The sequence below is a fragment of the Scyliorhinus canicula genome, chromosome 6 (assembly GCF_902713615.1).
Source record: "Scyliorhinus canicula chromosome 6, sScyCan1.1, whole genome shotgun sequence".
Taxonomy (NCBI): domain Eukaryota; kingdom Metazoa; phylum Chordata; class Chondrichthyes; order Carcharhiniformes; family Scyliorhinidae; genus Scyliorhinus; species Scyliorhinus canicula.
Genome location: NC_052151.1, coordinates 9,562,696 through 9,584,337, shown reverse-complemented (window position 1 = coordinate 9,584,337; position 21,642 = coordinate 9,562,696). Strand labels below are relative to the sequence as shown.

Below are 21,642 nucleotides of genomic sequence, written 5' to 3'. Positions count from 1 at the left end.
TGCACCTCCTGGGAGAGTGGTTGACGTGGGTAGCCTCATATCCTTCAAAAGGTACCGAGAAGAACATTTGACATATCATAACATTCAAGGCTATGGGACAAGTGCTTTCAAATAGGATTAGGTCGGTAAGTTAGGTCTTTTTCATCTTTTTCAGTTTCGTTAGGTGAAAGGGTCTCTTCTGCACAGTATTTCTGGTTTCTGTGATTCTGAGAACAGAGGGCATTACTCTGTGAAAGCAAAACTAAAGAACAAGAGACTAGGTTTTTCTAGCATTTTCTGTTTTTGTTTCAGATATCCAGTAGCCACAGTATTTTGCTTTTAGATGTGGGTTGATCATTGCCCCAATTTTTAGATGAACAGATAATGTTTAATACTGATAAAAACACAAAGAACTAATTTCCATCACTGCCAAAAGTTGAAAGAACCAGTACTTTAAAAAAATATTTTTTTACAATTGTTATGGGCCAGAGCTTAGAAACTCCAAAGTATATTATGATGTCCACCTGACCTACAACCTTTATGTTGAATTTGGCTAGGATGGGCATAAGAGACTCCCTTCATGTGTGATTCATCAGTCTTCCTAGACACTTTAATCAAAACAAGCTTTAGTTAACTTAGATAACTCATATATATGTAACCACAATTAGAATTTTTATTAATTACAAACATAAAGACATCACCGAGCTACATAATCTATGTACAACATTTCATGAATTGCTCCTTAACTGTTCCAATTCAAAAACAAAATCCCATAAACCAAAAAACCCTTTTCAAGGGTGTGCTACAGCACACCATATTCTCATTTGAATAAGACAGGATTTTGCTGAGATTCTAACCCCGTCTCTACCCAAAGCAGGTAGTTATAATCAATAATTTTTTTACTGAAGCAGATATTTAAAATGAAAATAGAGAGAGACAGCCCAAAACACTTCTTTTTTCTATCTGAGTCCACAGCAGCTAAAACTGAAAGTGAAACTCCAAAAAATTTCACAACCACAGCTCAGTTCCAACCACAAAATGACATCACTGAAGCCATGTGATAAGACAAAAGCCTTTCTCAAAGGGATACTCCCATGACACAATTAAGGGCAATTTGGTGTGGCACATTCTTGCACATCTAATAATAATACTATTAGTGTCACAAGTAGGCTTACATTAACACTGCAATGACGTGACTGTAAAAATCCCGTCATCACCACACTACAGCGCCAGTTCAGGTACACTGAGGGAGAATTTAGAGTGCCCAATTCACCTAACTAGCACGCCTTTCGAAACTTCTGGAAGGAAACTGGAGCACTTGGAGGAAACCCACGCCGACACGGAGATCGTATAGACCCCGCACTGACAGTGATCCAAGCCCGGAATCGAGCTTGGGTCCCTGGTGCTGTGAAGCAACGGTGCTAACCACTGTGCTACCGTGCCGCACAAATTTGAATTGTGGGGGTGAGACCAACGCAGACATGGGAAAATGTGTAAACTCTACAAGAATAGTGGAAATAACCAGTACTAATGCTGTCACATAATGAGTAAAGTGGTGAATTAATAATATCAAATGCCACTTCATACCTCATGTATATTTTTCGATGTGATAAGTGTATCATTTTTATACCGCACAAAGAACAAGCACAGACCTTCCACGCGAACATCAGAAAAATTGCCCATCAATAACCTCATCATTTTGGTCCCTTTAGTAACTCCAGCAATAATTCGGCCACTTTCTGAAAATAATAAATTTGGCAAAATATTAGTCAGTCCTCCTTCATAGATATAGGTAGAAACAAACATTCTGCATTGTGAAGGAGCCAAGCTATTCCCTGCCGACAACATTTGTGTGGCAGCACTGGTCAATGTCGATGGCAGATTACAAAATTGAATTTAATGCCACTACAATTGAGACCTCTGTCACTTCCCTCTTTTCCCTCAGCCCTTCACGCCAAACATTCTACAAGGTTACCTCAGTCTTAGTCTGAAGATTCAGGTTTCTTCTTCCATATTTTCGTACGTCCTCTCTGAGTTGTCCTGCATACACATTTCTTGCTCCTTTGAACCTAATTTCAATAAAATGTTCACCAAAACAACTGCTCTTTGTGCGTCTCCTAGGTGAGGTAAGAGTGACTGCCTGTGACATCAAGACAGTATTTGACAGAATGTGGCATTAAGGAACCCTAACAAAACTGAGGTCAACGGGAATCAGGTGGAAAACTCTCAGCTGGTTGGAGTCATACTTAGCACAAAGGAAGATGATTGTCGTTGTTGGAGGTCAAACATCTCGACTTCTGGACATCACTGTAGGAGTTCCTCAGTGAAGAGCCCTTAGCCAAAACATCTTCAGCTGCTTCATCAATGACCTTCCGTCCATTATCAGATCACAGGTGGATATATTTGCCAATAATTGCATAATGTTCAGTACTCAACTCAACAGATACTGAAGCAGTCCAGGTCAAAATGCAAGATTGGGCTGACAAGTGGTAAGTAACATTTATGCCACATAAGTGCGAGACAGTGAGCATCTCCAACAGGAGAGAATCTGACCATCGCCCCTTAACATTAAATAACATTACTATTGTGGCATCCCCCACAATCAAAATCCTGGTCTTTACCGTTGAGCAGAATCTGAACTGGACTAGCCACATAAATACTGTGTATAGAAGAACAGGTCAAAAGCGAGTAACTCACCTCCTGACTCCCCAAAGCCTGTCCCTAATCAACAAGACACAAGTCAGGAATGTGATGGAATATTCTTCACTTACCTGGATGAGTGCAACTCCAAGAACACTCAAGAAGCTTGACATCATCTGGGACAAAGCAGCCCCCTTGATTTTTACCCCACCCACAAACATTCACTCCCTCCACCACCAACACACAGTGGCAGTAGTATGTGACATTTACAAGATGCATTACAGGAAATCATCAAGCTCCTCAGACAGCATCTTCCACACCCATGAGCACCAACGTCTAGAAGGGAAAGAGCAGTAGATACATGGGACACAACCAACTGGAAGTTCCCCTCCAACATACTATCCTGTCTTGAAAATATATTGCTGTCCCTTCACTGTCACTGGTCTAAATCCTGGAACTCCCTCCCTGACAATACTGGTGGTGTACCACATCACATGGACTACAAAGTACACCTTCTCAAGGGGAATTGGGGATGGGCACTAAATTTTGGGGCAGCCATGAAGACCACACCCTTTAAATATAAAAAAAACGTTCCTATACATTTTCTATCACCATTAATTTCATCATTAAAAGCCCTGGACTCCACTGTTCTCACAAATTCTTGCCCTATCTCCAAATTTCCTTTCCTTTCCAAAGTATTTGATTGTGTTGTCAAGTCTAAAACAATGGCTACCTTACATAATTCCATGTTTAAACCACTCCAAACCCAAACAGGATCAATCCCTTCCACAGTACCATTTGTTTTCAAATTTGTTTTTGTGGCATGAGCATCACCATGGGCAGCACGGTAGCTTCACAGCTCCAGGGTCCTAGGTTCGATTCCTGGATTGGGTCACTGTCTATGCAGAGTCTGCACATTCTCCCACTGTCTGCCTGGGTTTTCTCCGGGTGTTCCAGTTTGCTCCCACAAGTCCTGAGAGATGTGTTGTTAGGTGAATTGGACATTCAAAATTCTCCCTCAGTATACCCGAACAGGCGCCAGAGTGTGGCGACGAGGGGATTTTCACAGTAACTTCATTGCAGTGCTAATGTAAGCCTATATGTGACAATAATAAGGATTATTATCACTCATATTATCATGGGCATCACGGTAGCATTGTGGTTAGCACAGTTGCTTCACAGCTCCAGTGTCCCAGATTTGATTCCCGGCTGGGTTACTGTCCTGAGCGGAGTCTGCACGTTCTCCTCGTGTCCTCCGGGTGCTCCGGTTTCCTCCCACAATCCAAAGATGTGCGGGTTGGGTGGATTGGCCATGCTAAATTGCCCTCCGTGTCCAAATATGTTGTGAGGATCACTGGGTTACGGGGATAGGGTACATACGTGGGCTTCAGTAGGGTGCTCCTCGGCAATGTTGTCGAGGAAAATACTGAGATACACGCTACTAGACTAGAAGGGCTTGAGGTTCATAAGGAGGAGGTGTTAGCAATTCTGGAAAGTGTGGAAATAGATAAGTCCCCTGGGCCGGATGTAATTTATCCTAGGATTCTCTGGGAAGCTAGGGAAGAGATTGCTGAACCTTTGGCTTTGATATTTATGACATCATTGTCTACAGGAATAGTGCCAGAAGACTGGAGGATAGCAAATGTTGTCCCCTTGTTCAAGAAGGGGAGTAGAGACAACCCCGGTAACTATAGACCAGTGAGCCTTACTTCTGTTGTGGGCAAAGTCTTGGAAAGGTTTATAAGAGATAGGATTTATAATCATCTGGAAAGGAATAATTTGATTAGCAATAGTCAACACGGTTTTGTGAAGGGTAGGTTGTGCCTCACAAACCTTATTGAGTTCTTTGAGAAGGTAACCAAACAGGTGGACGAGGGTAAAGCAGTTGATGAGGTATATATAGGTTTCAGTAAAGCGTTTGATAAGGTTCCCCATGGTAGGCTATTGCAGAAAATACAGAGGCATGGGATTCAGGGTGATTTAGCAGTTTGGATCAGAAATTGGCTAGCTGGAAGACAAAGGGTGGTGGTTGATGGGAAATGTTCAGCCTGGAGTTCAGTTACTAGTGGTGTACTACAAGGATCTGTTTTGGGGCCACTGCTGTTTGTCATTTTTATAAATGACCTGGAGGAGGGCGTAGAAGGATGGGTGAGTAAATTTGCAGATGACACTAAAGTCGGTGGAGTTGTGGACAGTGCAGAAGGATGTTTCAGGTTACAGAGGGACACAGATAAGCTGCAGAGCTGGGCTAAGAAGTGGCAAATGGAGTTTATTGCAGAAAAGTGTGAGGTGATTCATTTTGGAAGGAATAACAGGAAGACAGAGTACTGGGCTAATGGTAAAATTCTTGGTAGTGTGGATGAGCAGAGAGATCTCAGTGTCCATGTACATAGACCCCTGAAAGTTGCCACCCAGGTTGATAGGGTTGTTAAGAAGGCGATGTGTTAGCTTTTATTGGTAGAGGGATTGAGTTTCGGAGCCAAGAGGTCATGTTGTAGCTGTACAAAACTCTGGTGCGGCCGCATTCGCAGGGGGCTGGTTTAGCTCACTCAGCTAAATCGCTGGCTTTTAAAGCAGACCAAGCAGGCCAGCAGAACGGTTCGATTCCCATACCAGCCTCCCCGGACAGGCGCCGGAATGTGGCGACTAGGGGCTATTCACAGTAACTTCAGTGAAGCCTACTCGTGACAATAAGCGATTTTCATTTTTTCATTTCATTTGGAGTATTGCGTGCAGTTCTGGTCGCCGCATTATAGGAAGGATGTGGAAGCATTGGAAAGGGTGCAGAGGAGATTTACCAGGATGTTGCCTGGTATGGAGGGAAGATCTTATGAGGGAAGGCTGAGGGACTTGAGGCTGTTTTCGTTAGAGTGAAGAAGGTTAAGAGGTGACTTAATTGAGGCATACAAGATGATCAGAGGATTAGATAGGGTGGACAGTGAGAGCCGTTTTCCTCGGATGGTGATGTCTAGCACGAGGAGACATAGCTTTAAACTGAGGGGAGATAGATGTAGGACAGAGAGTATGTTAGAGAGTAGTAAGGGCGAGTAATGCCCTGCCTGCAACAGTAGTGGACTCGCCAACATTAAGGGCATTTAAACGGTCATTGGATAAACATATGGATGATAAGGTGTTGATGGGCTTTCGAGTGGTTTCACAGGTCAGTGCAACATCGAGGGCCGAAGGGCCTGTACTGTGATGTAATGTTCTATGTTTGTGAGGGCCGGTGCAGACTCGATGGGCCGCATGGCCTCCTTCTACACTGTAAATTCTATGAATTATTATTATTGAAAAGGAGTAAGTTCTAGAAATTTGATCTAGGGTCAGTTATATGCTTACAAGTCAGAATGGTAAGTGACTTGAAAGGCAACCTGTGGTGTCATGTGCATCTGCTGCGCTTGCCCTTCTAAATAATGGGCCTCACGGGTTTGATAATGTTGAGGATTATATTCTATTTTATTGGATATGGTTAATGTGCTACCGTGAACGATTGGAGAATCTCACTGCCATGAACAGATGGAGAGTCCCGCCCTGTGTGTCTATCTTTCTAATGCCTCCTAGCTGCGTGGGCATGCACTTACATAATTCCAACTGAAAGGGGATGTGGAATGAGTGGATCAAGCAGGAATTAAATGATGTATAAAGGACTTAAAATGAAGGATCAGTGATTAGTCACAGACAAAAGGGAAAGCTGTACTCAGTATGAAAGCAGGTCTGGAGTCAGGGTTGGATGTTGAAAGATTTCATGGGATGAATCACGAGAGTGAACAAAGGCATGTAGGAGGATAGCAGGAGGGTTCAGGGACAGTCACGGGTGTAGGTGACATATGCAGAGAATTGGAAAAAAGATCTAACGTAACAGGGAGTTCCTTGAGGGTAATAAAGAGGAGAGGAAATGTGATTTTCTTTTTATTCATTCATGGGACATGGGCGTCGCAGACTGTGCCAGCATTTATTGCCCATCCCTAATTGCCCTTGTGGGGCAGTTGAGACTCAACCACATTGCTCTGGGTCTGGAGTCACATGTCGGCCAGACCAGGTAAGGACAGCAGGTTTCCTTCCCTTAAGGACATTAGTGAACCAATTTTACGACAATCGACAATGGTTTCATGGGAATCATTAGACTTTTAATTCCACTTTTATTTATTGAATTCAATTTCCCCATCTGCAGTGGCAGGATTTGAACCAGGATCCCCGGTGCATTACTCTGGCCTCCGGTTTACTTGACTAGCGACAATACAATGCCTCCCCTATTGGATGGATCAAAGGTGAAGGAAGCACAGGGTGCAAGCGTGAGGGTAACGGGGAGGGGGGTGTGGGGATGGTAGAAGCTCCAAAATAAGGTTTGAATGTAATAAATCCCATTGTCTGTGGTTTGATGAAAATGCATGTTCAGTTGCAAGGATCGCAAATCAAAGTGGGAGGAGGATCGTATTGGATGTGTTGCATACAATTGGCCTTAATAATTTGTGAAATGAATCAGTACCATGGAAGAGCATGCTCTTACATGTATGCCTGCTGTCTCCAGTCAGTGCAATTATTGCCAGAACCATGGGTTTTCATTCACCCAATTTGCCTGCAACCTTGGGAGCATCAAGAGAGAATGTGAGGACAATTCTTGTCATCCAAAAGGTTAACAGCAGGCAACAGAGTCGAGGAGTTTGATCTAGTTGCAAATATCCAGCAAGGCATCAGTGAAGATGGGTAGTGGTGGTGTATCACCACATCCAGAGGACAAGAATAAACTAGCACGAGATGTCAGAGAGGCGATGTCAGGCATAGGTAGACCTAGACAATAGACTTTTAGTGTAGCTGTACTGTGCTCATGCTATGGCCACTGTACGAAGCTAACAAACTCAACACACCATCTTGCACATTATTGGGCTAAAATAATTCTTTTTTTCTGCACTTTACAATCATACAAACAGAAAATAGGAACAGGAATAGATCATTCGACCCTTTGATCCTGTTTTCAATTCATTATGATCATGGCTATCTCAATGCCATACTATCTCACCCTGTAACTCTCGATACCTTCCGAGTCTAGAAATCTATCTATTGCCTTCTTAAATATATTTAGCGATTTGGTCTCAGTCTTCTGTGGTAGAGAATTCCACAGGTTCACCAATTTTTAACTGAAGATGTTTCTCCTTATCTCAGGCCCACCCTTATCTTGAGATATCATCCATGCGTCTTGTTTGTCCAGCCTTGTCAGAATTTAATGTGTTTCAGTGAGGTCCCCTCTCATTCTTATAAATTCTAGTAAACACAGACCTAGTAAACCAATTCTATCTCAGACCATAATCCTGCCATCCATGGAATCAGTCTAGTGAACCTTTGCTGCACTCCCTGTATGGCAGTATATCTGTTCTGAGGTAAGAAGACCAAATGCACATCATACTCCAGGTGTGGTCTCACCAAGGCCTGGTACAGCTGCAGTAAGAACATAGAATAGTGAAGCACAGTACAGGCCCTTCGACCAACAATGTTGTGCGGACCATTTATCCTAATCTAAGATCAACCTAACCTACACCCCTTCAATTTATTGCTGTCCATGTGCTTGTCCAAGAGTCGCTTAAATGTCCCTAATGACTCTGACTCCACCATCTCCGCTGGCAGTGCATTCCACGCACCCACCACTCTCTGTGTAAAGAACCTATCTCTGACATTTCCCCTATACCTTCCTCCAATCACCTTAAAATTATGTCCCCCTCGTGACAGCCATTTCCGCCCTGGGGAAAAGTCTTTGGCTATCTACTCTATCAATGCCTCTCATCACCTTGCACACCTCTATCAAGTCACCTCTCTTCCTTCTTCGCTCCAGTGAGAAAAGCCCTAGCTCCCTCAACATTTCTTCATAAGACAGGGGGCGGGATTCTCCAGTCCCGTGGCTGAGTGTCCACACCGTCGTGAACAGGCCGCTCCCATGTCTAATTCTGGCCCCAAAAGGGGGCAAGTACGTCGCTGGAGCAGTTCGCGCCGCTCCAGCTGTAGATCCCGGCGCAAACTGGGCGCCGCAGGATCCGCGCATGCACAGTTGCGCCAGCGCCAATGAGGACTTGCGCAGTGGCGACAATGCTAATGCACGCATGCGCAGTGGCCTCCTTCAACACGCCGGCCCCGACGCAACATGGCGCAGGGCTACAGGGGCCGGCGCGTGGGAAAGGAGGTCCCCAGCAACAGAGGCCGGCCCGCCGATCGGTGGATCCCAATCGCGGGCCAGGCAACATCGGAGGACCCCCGCGGTCAGACCCCCCCCCCTCTCCCCCACAGGCCGCCACCCGACCCTTACACGGCTCATAACAGGTTAGAACGGCGCCGGCAGGACTTGGCTCTTTTCCTACTGCCATTTTTCCTACATCCAGGCCAGAGACTCGGCAGGCCGGCCATGTAGAGCGGCTCGCAACCGGCACCGCACCAACCAAGTCGGCGCCAATGGCATCAATTCTCCGCACTGTGGAGAATCGAGTGCTGGCTTCAGGGCGGCGTGGCCCGTTCACTGGGATTCTGCGGCCCGGCGCGGGGCTGGGAGAATCCCGCACAGGACCTCCAGTCCTGGCAGCATCCTGGTAAATCTCCTCTACACCCTCTCCAAAACATCCACATTCCTCCTATGTATTGAGGCGACAAGAACTGGACACAATATTCCAAGTGTGGTCTAACCAGAGTTTTATAAAGCTGCAGCAAAACCTCGTGGCTCTTAAACACCTGGGTGGCAAGTTTGAGGATCTATGTATGTGGGCCCAAAAATCCCTCTGTTCCTCCACTCTTCCAAGAAACCTGCCTTTAACCCTGTATTCAGCATTCAAATTTGACCTTCCAAAATGAAACACTTCACATTGATCTAGGTTGAACACCATCTGCCACTTCTCAGCCCAGCTCTGCATCCTGTCAATGTCACGTCGTAACCTGTGTTGCACGTTTTACTATGGGCGTAAAACGCGTTTATTGGAGTGTATTAACACGCCTCCGAGTTCGACGTGTGCTTAACACTACTAGGCTCTGTTCTATGTAATTATTTAGCTCTGGAGTCGCCAGTTGCCGTATAGGCAACGTCACAAGTATCTCAAGGTCAAGTTCAAAGTAATAAAGACGATACACCGATTAGTAAAGTTCAAACGATCAATATTTATTATACAGTTATAATAAATACTCATGCACACACTAAGAGACTAAGCTATAACTAAACTTAAGTGAACAGAATACTTATCTAACAGGAACAGGCAAGGTCAGAGAACGAGGCCTTCGTCCTGGTTTGGTACTGCAGCCTTCAGCAAGCGTTCTGGTACTTGGGAGTCTAGTGGGCTTGGATCGCGTAGCGAGCGTTGAACTTACGGTTTCGGCGGCTGGTGCTCAACGGCTGGAGTCAGGATGCAAGATGTCAGTCAGAGCCGGAGCACGAGTTTAACAGACCGGGCTCTGTGGGGAATTTGCTTTTATACCCCTCTCTAATGTCCTTGCCCCCTTCTAGGCGGGCTCTACCTTTCGGTACCGATTGGAACGTTTCCAAACGGCTACCTTCGAAATCCTCCAATACGGGGCTTCCCTCGATGTTGGGGGGTGGTTTCGATATTCGTTACTCTGGTGCCATCCTGTCTACTCCACCAATTAAGTGCTACATTGAGATGGAAATGTTGCCATTGTGTGTGCCTGGATCTGGGCTGCCTCATCAGAATGTTAAGCGCTTTGCCATTAACACCTTTGGCTTGGAGATCTGCACCTGGCCAGAAAACTGGTTTGCTGCTTGCAAAATGCTAATTAGTTGAGAGCAGGCTGTCTGTTCTCACTAAACAGGCTTTCCCTGCTGTCCTCCATTTTAGTTTGGCTCAGTGTCCATTTTGCGTGGCCAGCATGGCTACATTCCCTCCTTGTGATCCTCACAATCATACTATTGTGAAGGATCACCTATGTACTTTGCCTTCCTTGTGTTCTGACCTCTTGCCAGTTCCTGTTCTACTCTGTTCTAAACTATGGGAAGAAGAGAAAAAAAATTTTTAACTAACATTTCTACTTGGCCCTATGTCAAAGGGACATGCATTACTACAACTGGGAACCTCTACCTATCACTATTAACCTTAACCTTAACTTAACATTTCATCACTCTAAAATCTTAACCATTCACACCACAACATCACACTTCCCAACTCGGCAGTCGAGTATGGAACAATATAATACATGGCTGAATTTTTATTTACAGAGTGTTGTAATCAGTGAGGGGTTGAGGGGTTTGGTGGAATCCGAAGATGGGGGATTGAACTCTATAGATGGGTGAGGTGCTGGAACGAGAGGCTCTCCTCTTCCATTTCCTCAACCTGAGGGTCTGCACTAGGATGATGAGGATCGCGATCACCAACAGTGATTCGATTATGTAGGACATGGAGTACCACGTCATGAATTTAGTACACCAGGTCTGAACCTCGCTGATCAGAGCTGAGCACTGGGGGTTTGCTGTAATTGAAACATTTACGGTGGGGGTTGTGGGGGAAACGTGTCTTGTTTCCACACATATACATATGACATTAAACAGTAATAAGTGGGCTTCCATCATCTTTTGTTGTTCTTCTTCTTTCTCTTCCTTCTTCCTCCGGTATTGACAATCCTGGCTTCGACCTCTGTCTCGTCCTTTGAAACCTTTGGGATCAAGCACAGTATCTGTCAATACACAGTTTAAGACCTTTACTTGTTAGTGCATCTGTCTTTCAAATCCCAATTGACCCTTTAAAATGACTGGCTAAGTCACACCCTGTGACTCCCCTCATTTTTTTTTTTCAAAAAGCGAATTTAAAGACCAGCATACACCTAACAATCCTTCCTTCTGCGAGCCGTCTCGCAGGCTTTGCTGATTTACCATCCGAATGTTCCCGGATGTAAATAGCATGTGGGATGGCGGCCGAAGGGCTACCTAACGTAAAATGAAAACAAACTTTGAAACAAACATCCGAATGAGTTGCGTATGGGCCGCGACGGGTACGAGTTGGATGGGATCCCCGGGTAGGGCGTGCTGTGCCATACCCGAGCTTGGCTGACCAAGGGTTGGTTCTCAGACAGGGCGGGTCCTCAGTGCCGTTTGTCCACTGCCTGAGTAACCTGGAAAGAAACGGGTACGAATGTGTTTGCCATGACTTGCAGCCTCTATTGCGCCGAATAGAGGGGCACCTAAAAAAAAAACCAAGGGAGCCAAGATGCTCCAACTGAGGACATCACTGAAGTTCTCAGAGATATCTGCAGATAAACTATTTGGCGTGTGGCCCTACAACTTTGGAGAAGATCTCCAATCAAACTGGGTTTTTGGAACCGAAGTTCTCAAAAGTATCTGCGGACAAACTAACGTGTATGTGAGGTGGTCACAATCTTTTCAGCTGAAAAGAAGATGTCCATCCTCCAGCTGAACCATTTACTGTACTGAAAACAAACAAACATAAAACGAAGACAAACATACGTGCAGGTTCCATCAGAAAGGACATCGTTTCCCTCAAACGATTCCTATTTTACATCATCTGGACACCTCACTTTGATTCTGCCTCTGTGAACAGGGTCACAAAGGGGTTGCCGTGTCGGGAGTCAGACACCGTGTCGTCCTGCTCTCCCGGATCCCACACCCTTGTGTGGATCAGGCATGCAACTTTGGAATTGTGTGACCGGGGGTCACTTTCATCATTGCGGACAAGCCTGTAGGAATTGTCCCTGTGCCATTGTGTAGTGTCGAGTGTGTTGTCGGGGTAGTCGGGGTCGGGTGGTGGTTCTGGATATTTGAGGTAGGTGACTTCCATGGGGTCACTGGAGTCGGGGTCGTAGTTGGTGCAGTGTGGGCTGTATGGCTGTGTGCTGTCGCTGTCTTCAGAGTCAGTGTCAGTCCTGCTGTGGCAGCTTGTGGGCGTGTCGGGGCGTGGTCTGTAGTGGTCTGTGGGCGGAGTCGTGGGCGAGTCCGTGGATGAACTGGTCTGTGAGGGGGATGGTGGAAAAGTGTCTCTGGTGGGCGGGAGAAAGTGTTCTGCTGCATCCAGCAGGACATGGTGAGCATGGTTGGCCTGTGTTCCATATGCCTTTAACTGGTTTATATGGAACCACGCGGTCTTCCCATTAGGATACTTTATCCTGTAAACGGAGGGGCTAATTTTGTCCGAAATTGAGTAGGGACCGGAATATTTTGGAGCCAAAAAACTGCTGGGGTTATAAACAGATAACATTACCTGTTGCCCAACCTGGAATTCTGTGGTGTGTACGGTCTTATTGAAACAGGCAGTACGTTGCTGTCGGCGTTTCCCTAGCTGGACTGCGGCTGCGATCTGTGCAGACCTCACAGTCTCAACTAGATCTTTAACTGCCTTTTCATGTGTGAGGGCCGTCACTTCGGGGCTTGTCATGTCCAGTCCTAAAAGGAATTCTGTACCTTTCATAGGGCGTCCGGTCATGAGTGTGTGTGGTGTGTATCCTGTAGATGTGGAGACAGTGTTCCGTATGAACATGAGTGCAAAGGGGAGCACTGAATCCCATGTGGAATTATTCTCTTGAACCATTTTCCTAAGGGTAGTTTTTAGGGTCCGATTCATGCGCTCCACAATCCCGCTGGACTGTGGATGATACGCAATATGGAAGTTCTGTTTGATTCCGAATATTGTCAGGACGTTCCTCATGACCCGTCCTGTAAAGTGAGATCCCTGGTCCGAATCGATACTTCGGGGTAAACCCCATCTCGTGAAGATGTGGTGGGTCAGGATCTTTGCAGCTGTCTTAGCTGTGTTTGTTCGTGAGGGAAATGCCTCTACCCATTTGGTAAAGGTGTCGATGACCACCAGAACGTATTTATAGCCATTCCTACAAGGGGGCAATGGACCTATAAAATCGATCTGGAGGTTTGTCCAGGGGCCGTTAACTGGGCGAGTATGCCGAAGTTGTGCCTTCTTAGAATACCTCTCCGGGTTATTCTGAGCACAAATCAGGCAATTCTCAATGTAATGTGTGACATCAGTCCTGAGATTAGGCCACCAACAGAGTTGCCTGAGGTGCCTCGTTGTTGCATCAATTCCCTGATGCCCGTGTCCGTCATGGAACAAGGCAATCATCTGATTCCTGTCCTGCTTCGGGACCACATAAAGTTGGTCCTTAATGATCACACCCTCATGTGTGGTCAGTGTGTGTTTAAAGTGTTCGTACGCAGGCACAAAGTTTCCCTTGAAAACCTCCCTGAGGTCTCCGTCCTGTCTCTGTGCTGCCACGAGATCTTTAACCTCTGTTTGTGAGACTTGTACTGCGCTCACAGGGGCGCTAGCTGGTGCGCTAGCTGGGGGGGTCCATAAGTGTCCTCTCCTGGAACCTGCCTTAGCCAATGCGTCGGCTTTTACATTCCCAGGGGGTGATGACCTATGGTGGCTGCGAACTTTTATAATGCCGAAGGTCCTGTCCTTCGCTTTCTCTAGGATATGCTGGAGTAAGGGGGCTGATGGAAGGGGTTTTCCGTCTGCGGAGACAAAACCTCGTGTCCTCCACAGGGGCAGAAAATCTGTTAGGCTATTGCATACATATAAGCTGTCTGAATATATGTCTGCTGGGCTGGGGAAAGAATCGGGGTGGTCCACTATGTACGCTATGGCTGCTAGCTCTGCTGCCTGCGCGCCTAAGTGACCTGGTAACTTAAGAGCTATCTCTTCGAGAGCGCGCCCCTGCGCGTCCTCTACATAGATGCCGCATCCTGTGATACGCTCACCATTTAAAACTGTGGAGGAACCGTCTACATAAATCCTCAAGGGTCCACACGTGTCTGTGGGCTGGGGGCTTTGTTTTGGGTTCCCTATCTTCCTGGGGGGTGTTTTTGCTACAAAGGGTCCTGTGTTATGCAGGGGAGCTACAATTTCACAGTCATGGGGCTGTCCGGGGTATTGGAGGTTGTCTGCTAAATATGTGTGTGTGCGTGTCCATTTTACTGTAATGTCCCGTCCTTGTAAAAGTAGGGTCCACCTAGCTGCCCTAATCTGGCTAACTGAACCGTCCTTCAGTCGACCGTCTAGTAGTAGCTGTGTGGGTGTATGTTCGGTTAGAATGGTGATGGGGTTTAGTCCGGTTATGTATGAAAAATACTGTACTGCCCAGAAGACAGCAAGGAGGTGCCTCTCACAGGCTGAAAATCCTTGTTCTACTGGGTCTAGCAGTCGGGAGGCATAAGCCACTGGTCTTAGCTGCTCGTGCCGTTCCTGAAGCAACACGGCCGAGAGGGTTAGATCTGTGCTAGCTACCTCGATTGCGTACGGGGAAAGTTGGTCGGGGACTAGCAGCGCGGGTGCTGCACTAAGGGCTCGTTTTAACTCTTCCACAGCGCCTGTATGCTGCGGAAGCCATTCCCAGGGGGCTCCTTTCTTAAGGAGGTCTGAAAGTTGGGCGGCTTTTGTCGCGAATCCGTCGATGTGGTTCCGACAATAGCCAACCAGTCCTAAAAACGACCGGAGGGCTGAAACATTCTGGGGAAGGGGCAATTTGACAATCGAATCAATTCTTTTGAATTCGATCTCGCGTTTGCCGTGCGTGATGACTGATCCCAAATACATCACTTTACTTTCCAATATTTGGGCCTTTTTCGGGTTAACTTTACAGCCAATTTCAGTTAAGAGTTCCAGGAGTTCGGCCAGAAGCGAAATGTGCTCTGCCTTTGTGTCTGTCTGCAGTAGTAGGTCGTCTACATACTGTACCAGACATTCGGGTCGGGAAAATTTTTCTAATCCACTTGCCAGCTGTCGGTGGAAAATGGAGGGGGAATTGTGGAATCCTTGTGGGAGGCATGTCCACGTGTACTGCTGAGCTTTAAAAGTGAATGCGAATTTGTATTGGCACGCTTTTGCCAATGGTATGGACCAGAATCCGTTACTGATATCCAATACCGTGAAGTACTTGGCGTTGAGACCCTGCTTGAGCATGGTCTCGGGACTAGTAGCTACCGTTGGGGCTACTGCGGGGGTTACTTTATTCAGTTCCCGATAATCGATGGTCAGACGCCATGATCCATCGGGCTTCCTCACTGGCCAAATAGGGGCATTGTTGGTGGAGGCTACCGTTCTCAGTACACCTTGGTCCAACAAGCTACCTATAACCTTTTCTATTTCCACCTCTGCCTCGAGGGGAAATCTATATTGCTTTTGCGGTCGGGGGTCCTGTCCGGTAACATGAACTTGTCCAGTCATTCTGCCACAGTCATGACGGTGACTTGCAAATGCTGTCCTGTGTTTGTTTAGTAGGGCCTTAATTTGTCTGTCGGTGTGGAGTGTAGTCAGGTCGAATGAGTACTCTCCCACTGCGCTAATCCGATTAGCGTAGTCTCCTACTGTGAGGGTGGCTGGGGCTCTGTCTGATCTAGCCATTCGCCAGACACACTGGTTCACTGGGTCGAACGACAAGCTATGAGCGTTCATAAAATCTATCCCCAGGATGTGCTCTGCTGTCCGGGGAAGATTTACTAGAACTACGGGGTGCCTTGTGCTAATGTTCCCTAGCTGGATCGCTACGGGTGCTGTGATATGTCCCTGCTGCGAGTGTCCGGTGAACCCGCTAAGTGTGATGGTGGAGGTGGTCGGCCACGTGTCTGCGTGTGCCGTGGTCGTGGAGTTAATGGTGGTGCGGGATCCTCCTGTGTCCCACAGTAACTCTATGGGCTTCCCTTTGACTTTTGCTGTGACTACGGGCCTCCCTGATGAGTCCCATAGTGTGTCACAGACCCAAGTGGGGGAGCCCGAACACCGTCAGTTCGTCTCGTCCACATTGGTGGGTCCTGACTGTACTGCTACATTGTGGATGAGTTTTGCCTTACTGCGGTTCAGAGTGCCTGTCTGCTGGCCTCTCTGAGATCGCTGGGGTGCATTACACTCTTTTGCCCAATGCCCTAACTGTCCACAGTTATAGCATTTCTGTCCTTTCTGTTGAGGGCTGCTCTTGCCTTCATTTACCCATGCGGGCTTCTGGTGCTCTCTGACTGCTTGGATATCTGCAGCAGCCTGAGCCTCTTCTGGGGATCTAACTTTTCCTTTTGCCTGAAGCGATTGCTCCCAAGCGCGGGACAATCTTTTCAGGACCCATTTTTCGTTATGGGCCTCTTCTGAGGGGTCGTAGCTATTGCAAGCGCTCTGTCCTGCTTCTGTTGCGTGTGAGATAATTGTGCGCGTCCACTTAACCATGTTTTCACGGGTTAAATGCGCTCTATCTAGCTGTCCGAAAACTGCGCTGAAATGAATCCACAGCCTTCCTGCGAATGCTGTGGGGTGTTCGGATCTCTTCTGCCTGCACTTATTCAATCCTTCTACGGGGTCACCTCTATTGTACCCTATGGCATCTAAAATGGCGGTGTGCATCTCCTCTAGGCTGCCTCCTGCCACGTTCTGTGGGTCGGGGAGGGCTGCTACTACGCTCTGGTCTAAGCTCAGCACGGTGAGCTTAACCTGCTCTCTCTCATCCAGGCCGTACATGGTAGCCTGCTGCTTTACTTTAGCGAAAAACTGGTGGGGGTCTGCGGTGGGGAGGAACGGAGTGATCTTTTCACAAGCGTCCCTTAGCTGGGTTACTGTTAAAGGGGTGGTGTAAGTTATGTCTGGGGCGCCTTCTGATTCGGCTTTTCTCTGTGTGGTTACGGGATTCATGGGTGCGGTTATGGTCTGAGCTGTGGGGGGTTGGGGTGCCTGTTGTTTCTGCTGAGCTGCGGGCGCACATGTTCCCTGAACATAACGCTGCGCTGTCTCGCTTAATTCCTGCCAATCTGGGGCGTTTTCTCCATCTAACTGTGCTCCAAAGGTGCTTTGGAAGCCATTCTGCACCGAAAGCAGAGATTGCAATTCCGCAATCTGTTTCCTGCATTTCGCGTGGTCAACTGTGCTTTGTCTTTGTTCGGTCGTTGCAGCATGGAGTGCTCTCAAAGCTGCTTTGAGATCAGAACATTGCCTCTGCAATGCCTCCACCTGCTTTTCCGATTCCTGTCTTATCAGAACGGCACGTTGCACGTCCTGATAGGCTTTCTCATACTGGGTCTGGGAACTGTTCAGATGAGCTAGACAAGACTGGTGAGCCCTCTTGGCATCATCCACCTCTCTATCCTTCTCTGCCAACTTCCCTTTTAATTCCAGGTTTTCTTTCTCGATGTCCCTGACATCGACCTTACTCATCCTATTCCTCTCTTCTAAATCTGTCCGGAGCGTCCTGATGACCTCCTCTGCGCCTCGCAACTGTGCCAAACAGGACACAATCGCCATCGGCTTGCGTGCTTTACCTAGATTCCTTTTGTGTATTTGAGAGAGGTTCTCCCACCAAGTATGACCTATACTCCCGGGACCTGTCTCCTCATTTGCACAAAACTCTTTCCAAAGGGGCCATCCCTTTCCCTGCAAATATTTGCGGAGTTCCAGCTCCCACGTGGGACACTGGCCTACTCTGCTACTGCTGCTGGTCGCTGCGACCACAAACTTTGCTGGATCCATCAGACGTTCCATTGCCTGCATGGCCATTTTCTCTGACTCTCTTTTTATAATTTGGAACAGGGGGTTGCTGGGGTGGTGTTTCGAGAAAAGGGTACGGCTTACGCTATTTTCCGATCACAAAACTACCGAAAGTTTGTCGCAACAAAAAGCTTTCAGTTTTACCTTACAGCCCTGTTAGTACGCATGCACTAAACACACTTCCGAATTACGCTTATTATTTTGAACACCTTGAATACTTGTGATTTCTTTCTTTCTCTGTAATTTGGAGTTCTAATTCAAATTTCAGGGTCCTGGACACTGTGGTGTTTCCACTTACAACAGGGTCCCGGCGGATGTCGCCACTAAATGTTGCACGTTTTACTATGGGCGTAAAACGCGTTTATTGGAGTGTATTAACACGCCTCCGAGTTCGACGTGTGCTTAACACTACTAGGCTCTGTTCTATGTAATTATTTAGCTCTGGAGTCGCCAGTTGCCGTATAGGCAACGTCACAAGTATCTCAAGGTCAAGTTCAAAGTAATAAAGACGATACACCGATTAGTAAAGTTCAAACAATCAATATTTATTATACAGTTATAATAAATACTCATGCACACACTAAGAGACTAAGCTATAACTAAACTTAAGTGAACAGAATACTTATCTAACAGGAACAGGCAAGGTCAGAGAACGAGGCCTTCGTCCTGGTTTGGTACTGCAGCCTTCAGCAAGCGTTCTGGTACTTGGGAGTCTAGTGGGCTTGGATCGCGTAGCGAGCGTTGAACTTACGGTTTCGGCGGCTGGTGCTCAACGGCTGGAGTCAGGATGCAAGATGTCAGTCAGAGCCGGAGCACGAGTTTAACAGACCGGGCTCTGTGGGGAATTTGCTTTTATACCCCTCTCTAATGTCCTTGCCCCCTTCTAGGCGGGCTCTACCTTTCGGTACCGATTGGAACGTTTCCAAACGGCTACCTTCGAAATCCTCCAATACGGGGCTTCCCTCGATGTTGGGGGGTGGTTTCGATATTCGTTACTCTGGTGCCATCCTGTCTACTCCACCAATTAAGTGCTACATTGAGATGGAAATGTTGCCATTGTGTGTGCCTGGATCTGGGCCGCCTCATCAGAATGTTAAGCGCTTTGCCATTAACACCTTTGGCTTGGAGATCTGCACCTGGCCAGAAAACTGGTTTGCTGCTTGCAAAATGCTAATTAGTTGAGAGCAGGCTGTCTGTTCTCACTAAACAGGCTTTCCCTGCTGTCCTCCATTTTAGTTTGGCTCAGTGTCCATTTTGCGTGGCCAGCATGGCTACACCTGCAACAGCCAACTCCACCAACCTTCGTGACATCGGCAAATTTACTAACCCACCCTTCCACTTCCTCATCCAAGTCATTTATAAAAACCACAAAGAGCAGAGGTCCCAGAACAGATCCTTGCGGGACACCACTGGTCACCAACCTCCAGGCGGAATACTTTCCATCCACTACCACTTGCTATCTTCTTTTGGCCAGCCAATTCTGTGTCCAGACAGCCAAATTTCCCTGTACCCCATGCCCCTGACTATCTGAATGAGTCTCCCATGGGGAACCTTATCAAATGCCTTTCTGAAATCCATATACAGCACATCCACTGCCTGACCTTCATCAATGTGTCTCGTCACATCCTCAAAGAATTCAATGAGGCTTGTGAGCCATGACCTGCCCCTCACAAAGCCACGCTGACTATCTTTGATCAAACTATGTTTTTCTAAATAATCATAAATCCTATCTCTCAGAATCCTTCCAGTATTTTGCTCACAACAGATGTAAGACTGACTGGTCTGTAATTCCCGGGGATATCCCAATTCCCTTTCTTGAACAGGGGAACAACATTTACCTCCCTCAAATCATCCGGCACTACTCCAGTGGAGAGTGAGGACGCGAAGATCATTGCCAAGCTTCCTTCTTCCTCTTGACTAGAAGCTCCACTTCTCTTGTCATCCAAGGCTCCTTCACCTTACCATTCCTTCCTTGTCTCAGCGTTACAAAACTATCCGGCACTCGCAGCAAGTGCTCCTTAAACAACCCCCACATTACTGTTGTGTATTTCGCTGAGAACATCAAATCCAATTTATGCTCCTCAGCTCCTGTCTAATAGCAGTATGATTTCCCCTCTCCCAATTAAATACCTTTCCATACTGTCTGTTCCTATCCTTCTCCGTGACTATGGTAAAGATCAAGGAGTTGTGGTCACTGTCACCGAAATGCTCTCCCACCGAGACATCTGGCAGCTGGCCTGGTTCGTTGCCAAGCCAATATGGCCTTCACCAGTCGGCATACCTACATATTGAGTCAGGAATCCTTCCTGGATACACCTGACAAAATCTGCTCCATCCAAACTGTTATGTTACCATGATTGATAATATATTGTATTCTTTGATCTTTCTTCCAGAATGACCCTATGTAGGGTTGACAAAGAATATATCAATCAAAAAATTGAAACAAAACTTTTTTTTTGTTTGAAATCTTTTTATTGGCATTTCTCATATTTATACACAATTGTACATATGCATTATATTTTTCTTACCCCCGTTAATTTACTTTATTGTGCAGAAGAGGTTTATTTTGTCTTTCTTTTAATTGGTCCTATATACATTGCGCTGTCCTCTGAGTCGGTCTATGGTACCTCCCCCCCTCCCGTCCCCCTACCCCTGTTGGCTTCAGCTGTGCTTTGTTCTTATTTTCAAGGGGGGGGGTGGATCTCCCACTCCTCGTCTCTTCTTTTTGTGGTCTCTCCACCTTCCTTCTGTCTCCAACGTATCCCACCCCCCCCCCCCCCCCCCCCTCACCATGCGATTAGGGAAGCAAAAGCAAGGGCGTAGCCCCTTCCCTATGTGTTGTTCTGGTTGTTCCGATACCCCAAATATTGCCACGATTGGGCATGGCTTCATCCTCACCCCCACAACCTTGGACACAGCCTCGGAGAAGACCGTCCAGAATGCAGCAAGTTTGAGACAAATCCAGAACATGTGGGTATGGTTGGCCGGGCCCCTCTGGCACCTTTCACATTTATCCTCCATCTCCGGGAAGAACCTCCTCATTCGGGTTCTGGTCAGGTGCGCTCTGTCCACCACCTTGAGCTGCATTTGGCTGAGCCTTGCACAGGAGGAGGTGGAGTTAGCCCTGTTCAGTGCTTTGATCCAGTGTCCCCGCCCCACCTCTGTCCTCAGTTCATCCCAGTATTTTTGCCTGGTCTCGTCCAGTGGTGTTTGACCTCTATCCAGTAATTGGCCGTATATTTTCCCACTTAGCCCACCCTCCTTGCTGCTGTGCCCATCAGGTCCTCTCGAAGTGTGGTTTCTGGGGCCCCAGGGTTCCATACTGTCTCTTTGCGGAGGAAGTGTTTTATTTGGAGGTGTCTCATTTCCTGTCCTTTTGCCAGTTTCCACTTCCTGGTCATTTCGTCCAGTGTCGCCAGTCTGTGCCCTATGTAAAAGTCACTGACCGACAGTGTGCCCCTGTCCCGCCTTCATCTTTTGAGGGTGGTATCAGCATGGCTGGGGGGAATCTGTGATTGCCGCAGATGGGGGTTACGGGGGACATTTTAGTTAGCCCTAA

General features: G+C 47.1%; 1 protein-coding gene across 5 annotated transcripts in view; it reads right to left on the bottom strand.

The window, feature by feature from the left end:
* Nucleotides 1–21,642, bottom strand: part of LOC119966976 (dynein heavy chain 8, axonemal-like) — a 1,648,910-nt gene that overhangs the window by 1,520,172 nt on the left and 107,096 nt on the right. For all 5 annotated transcript variants that reach the window (XM_038798944.1, XM_038798946.1, XM_038798947.1 and 2 more), the window contains one exon: nucleotides 1,567–1,718. In XM_038798944.1, coding sequence (XP_038654872.1) covers nucleotides 1,567–1,718 — 152 coding nt within the window. The remainder of the gene's footprint in view (nucleotides 1–1,566; nucleotides 1,719–21,642) is intronic.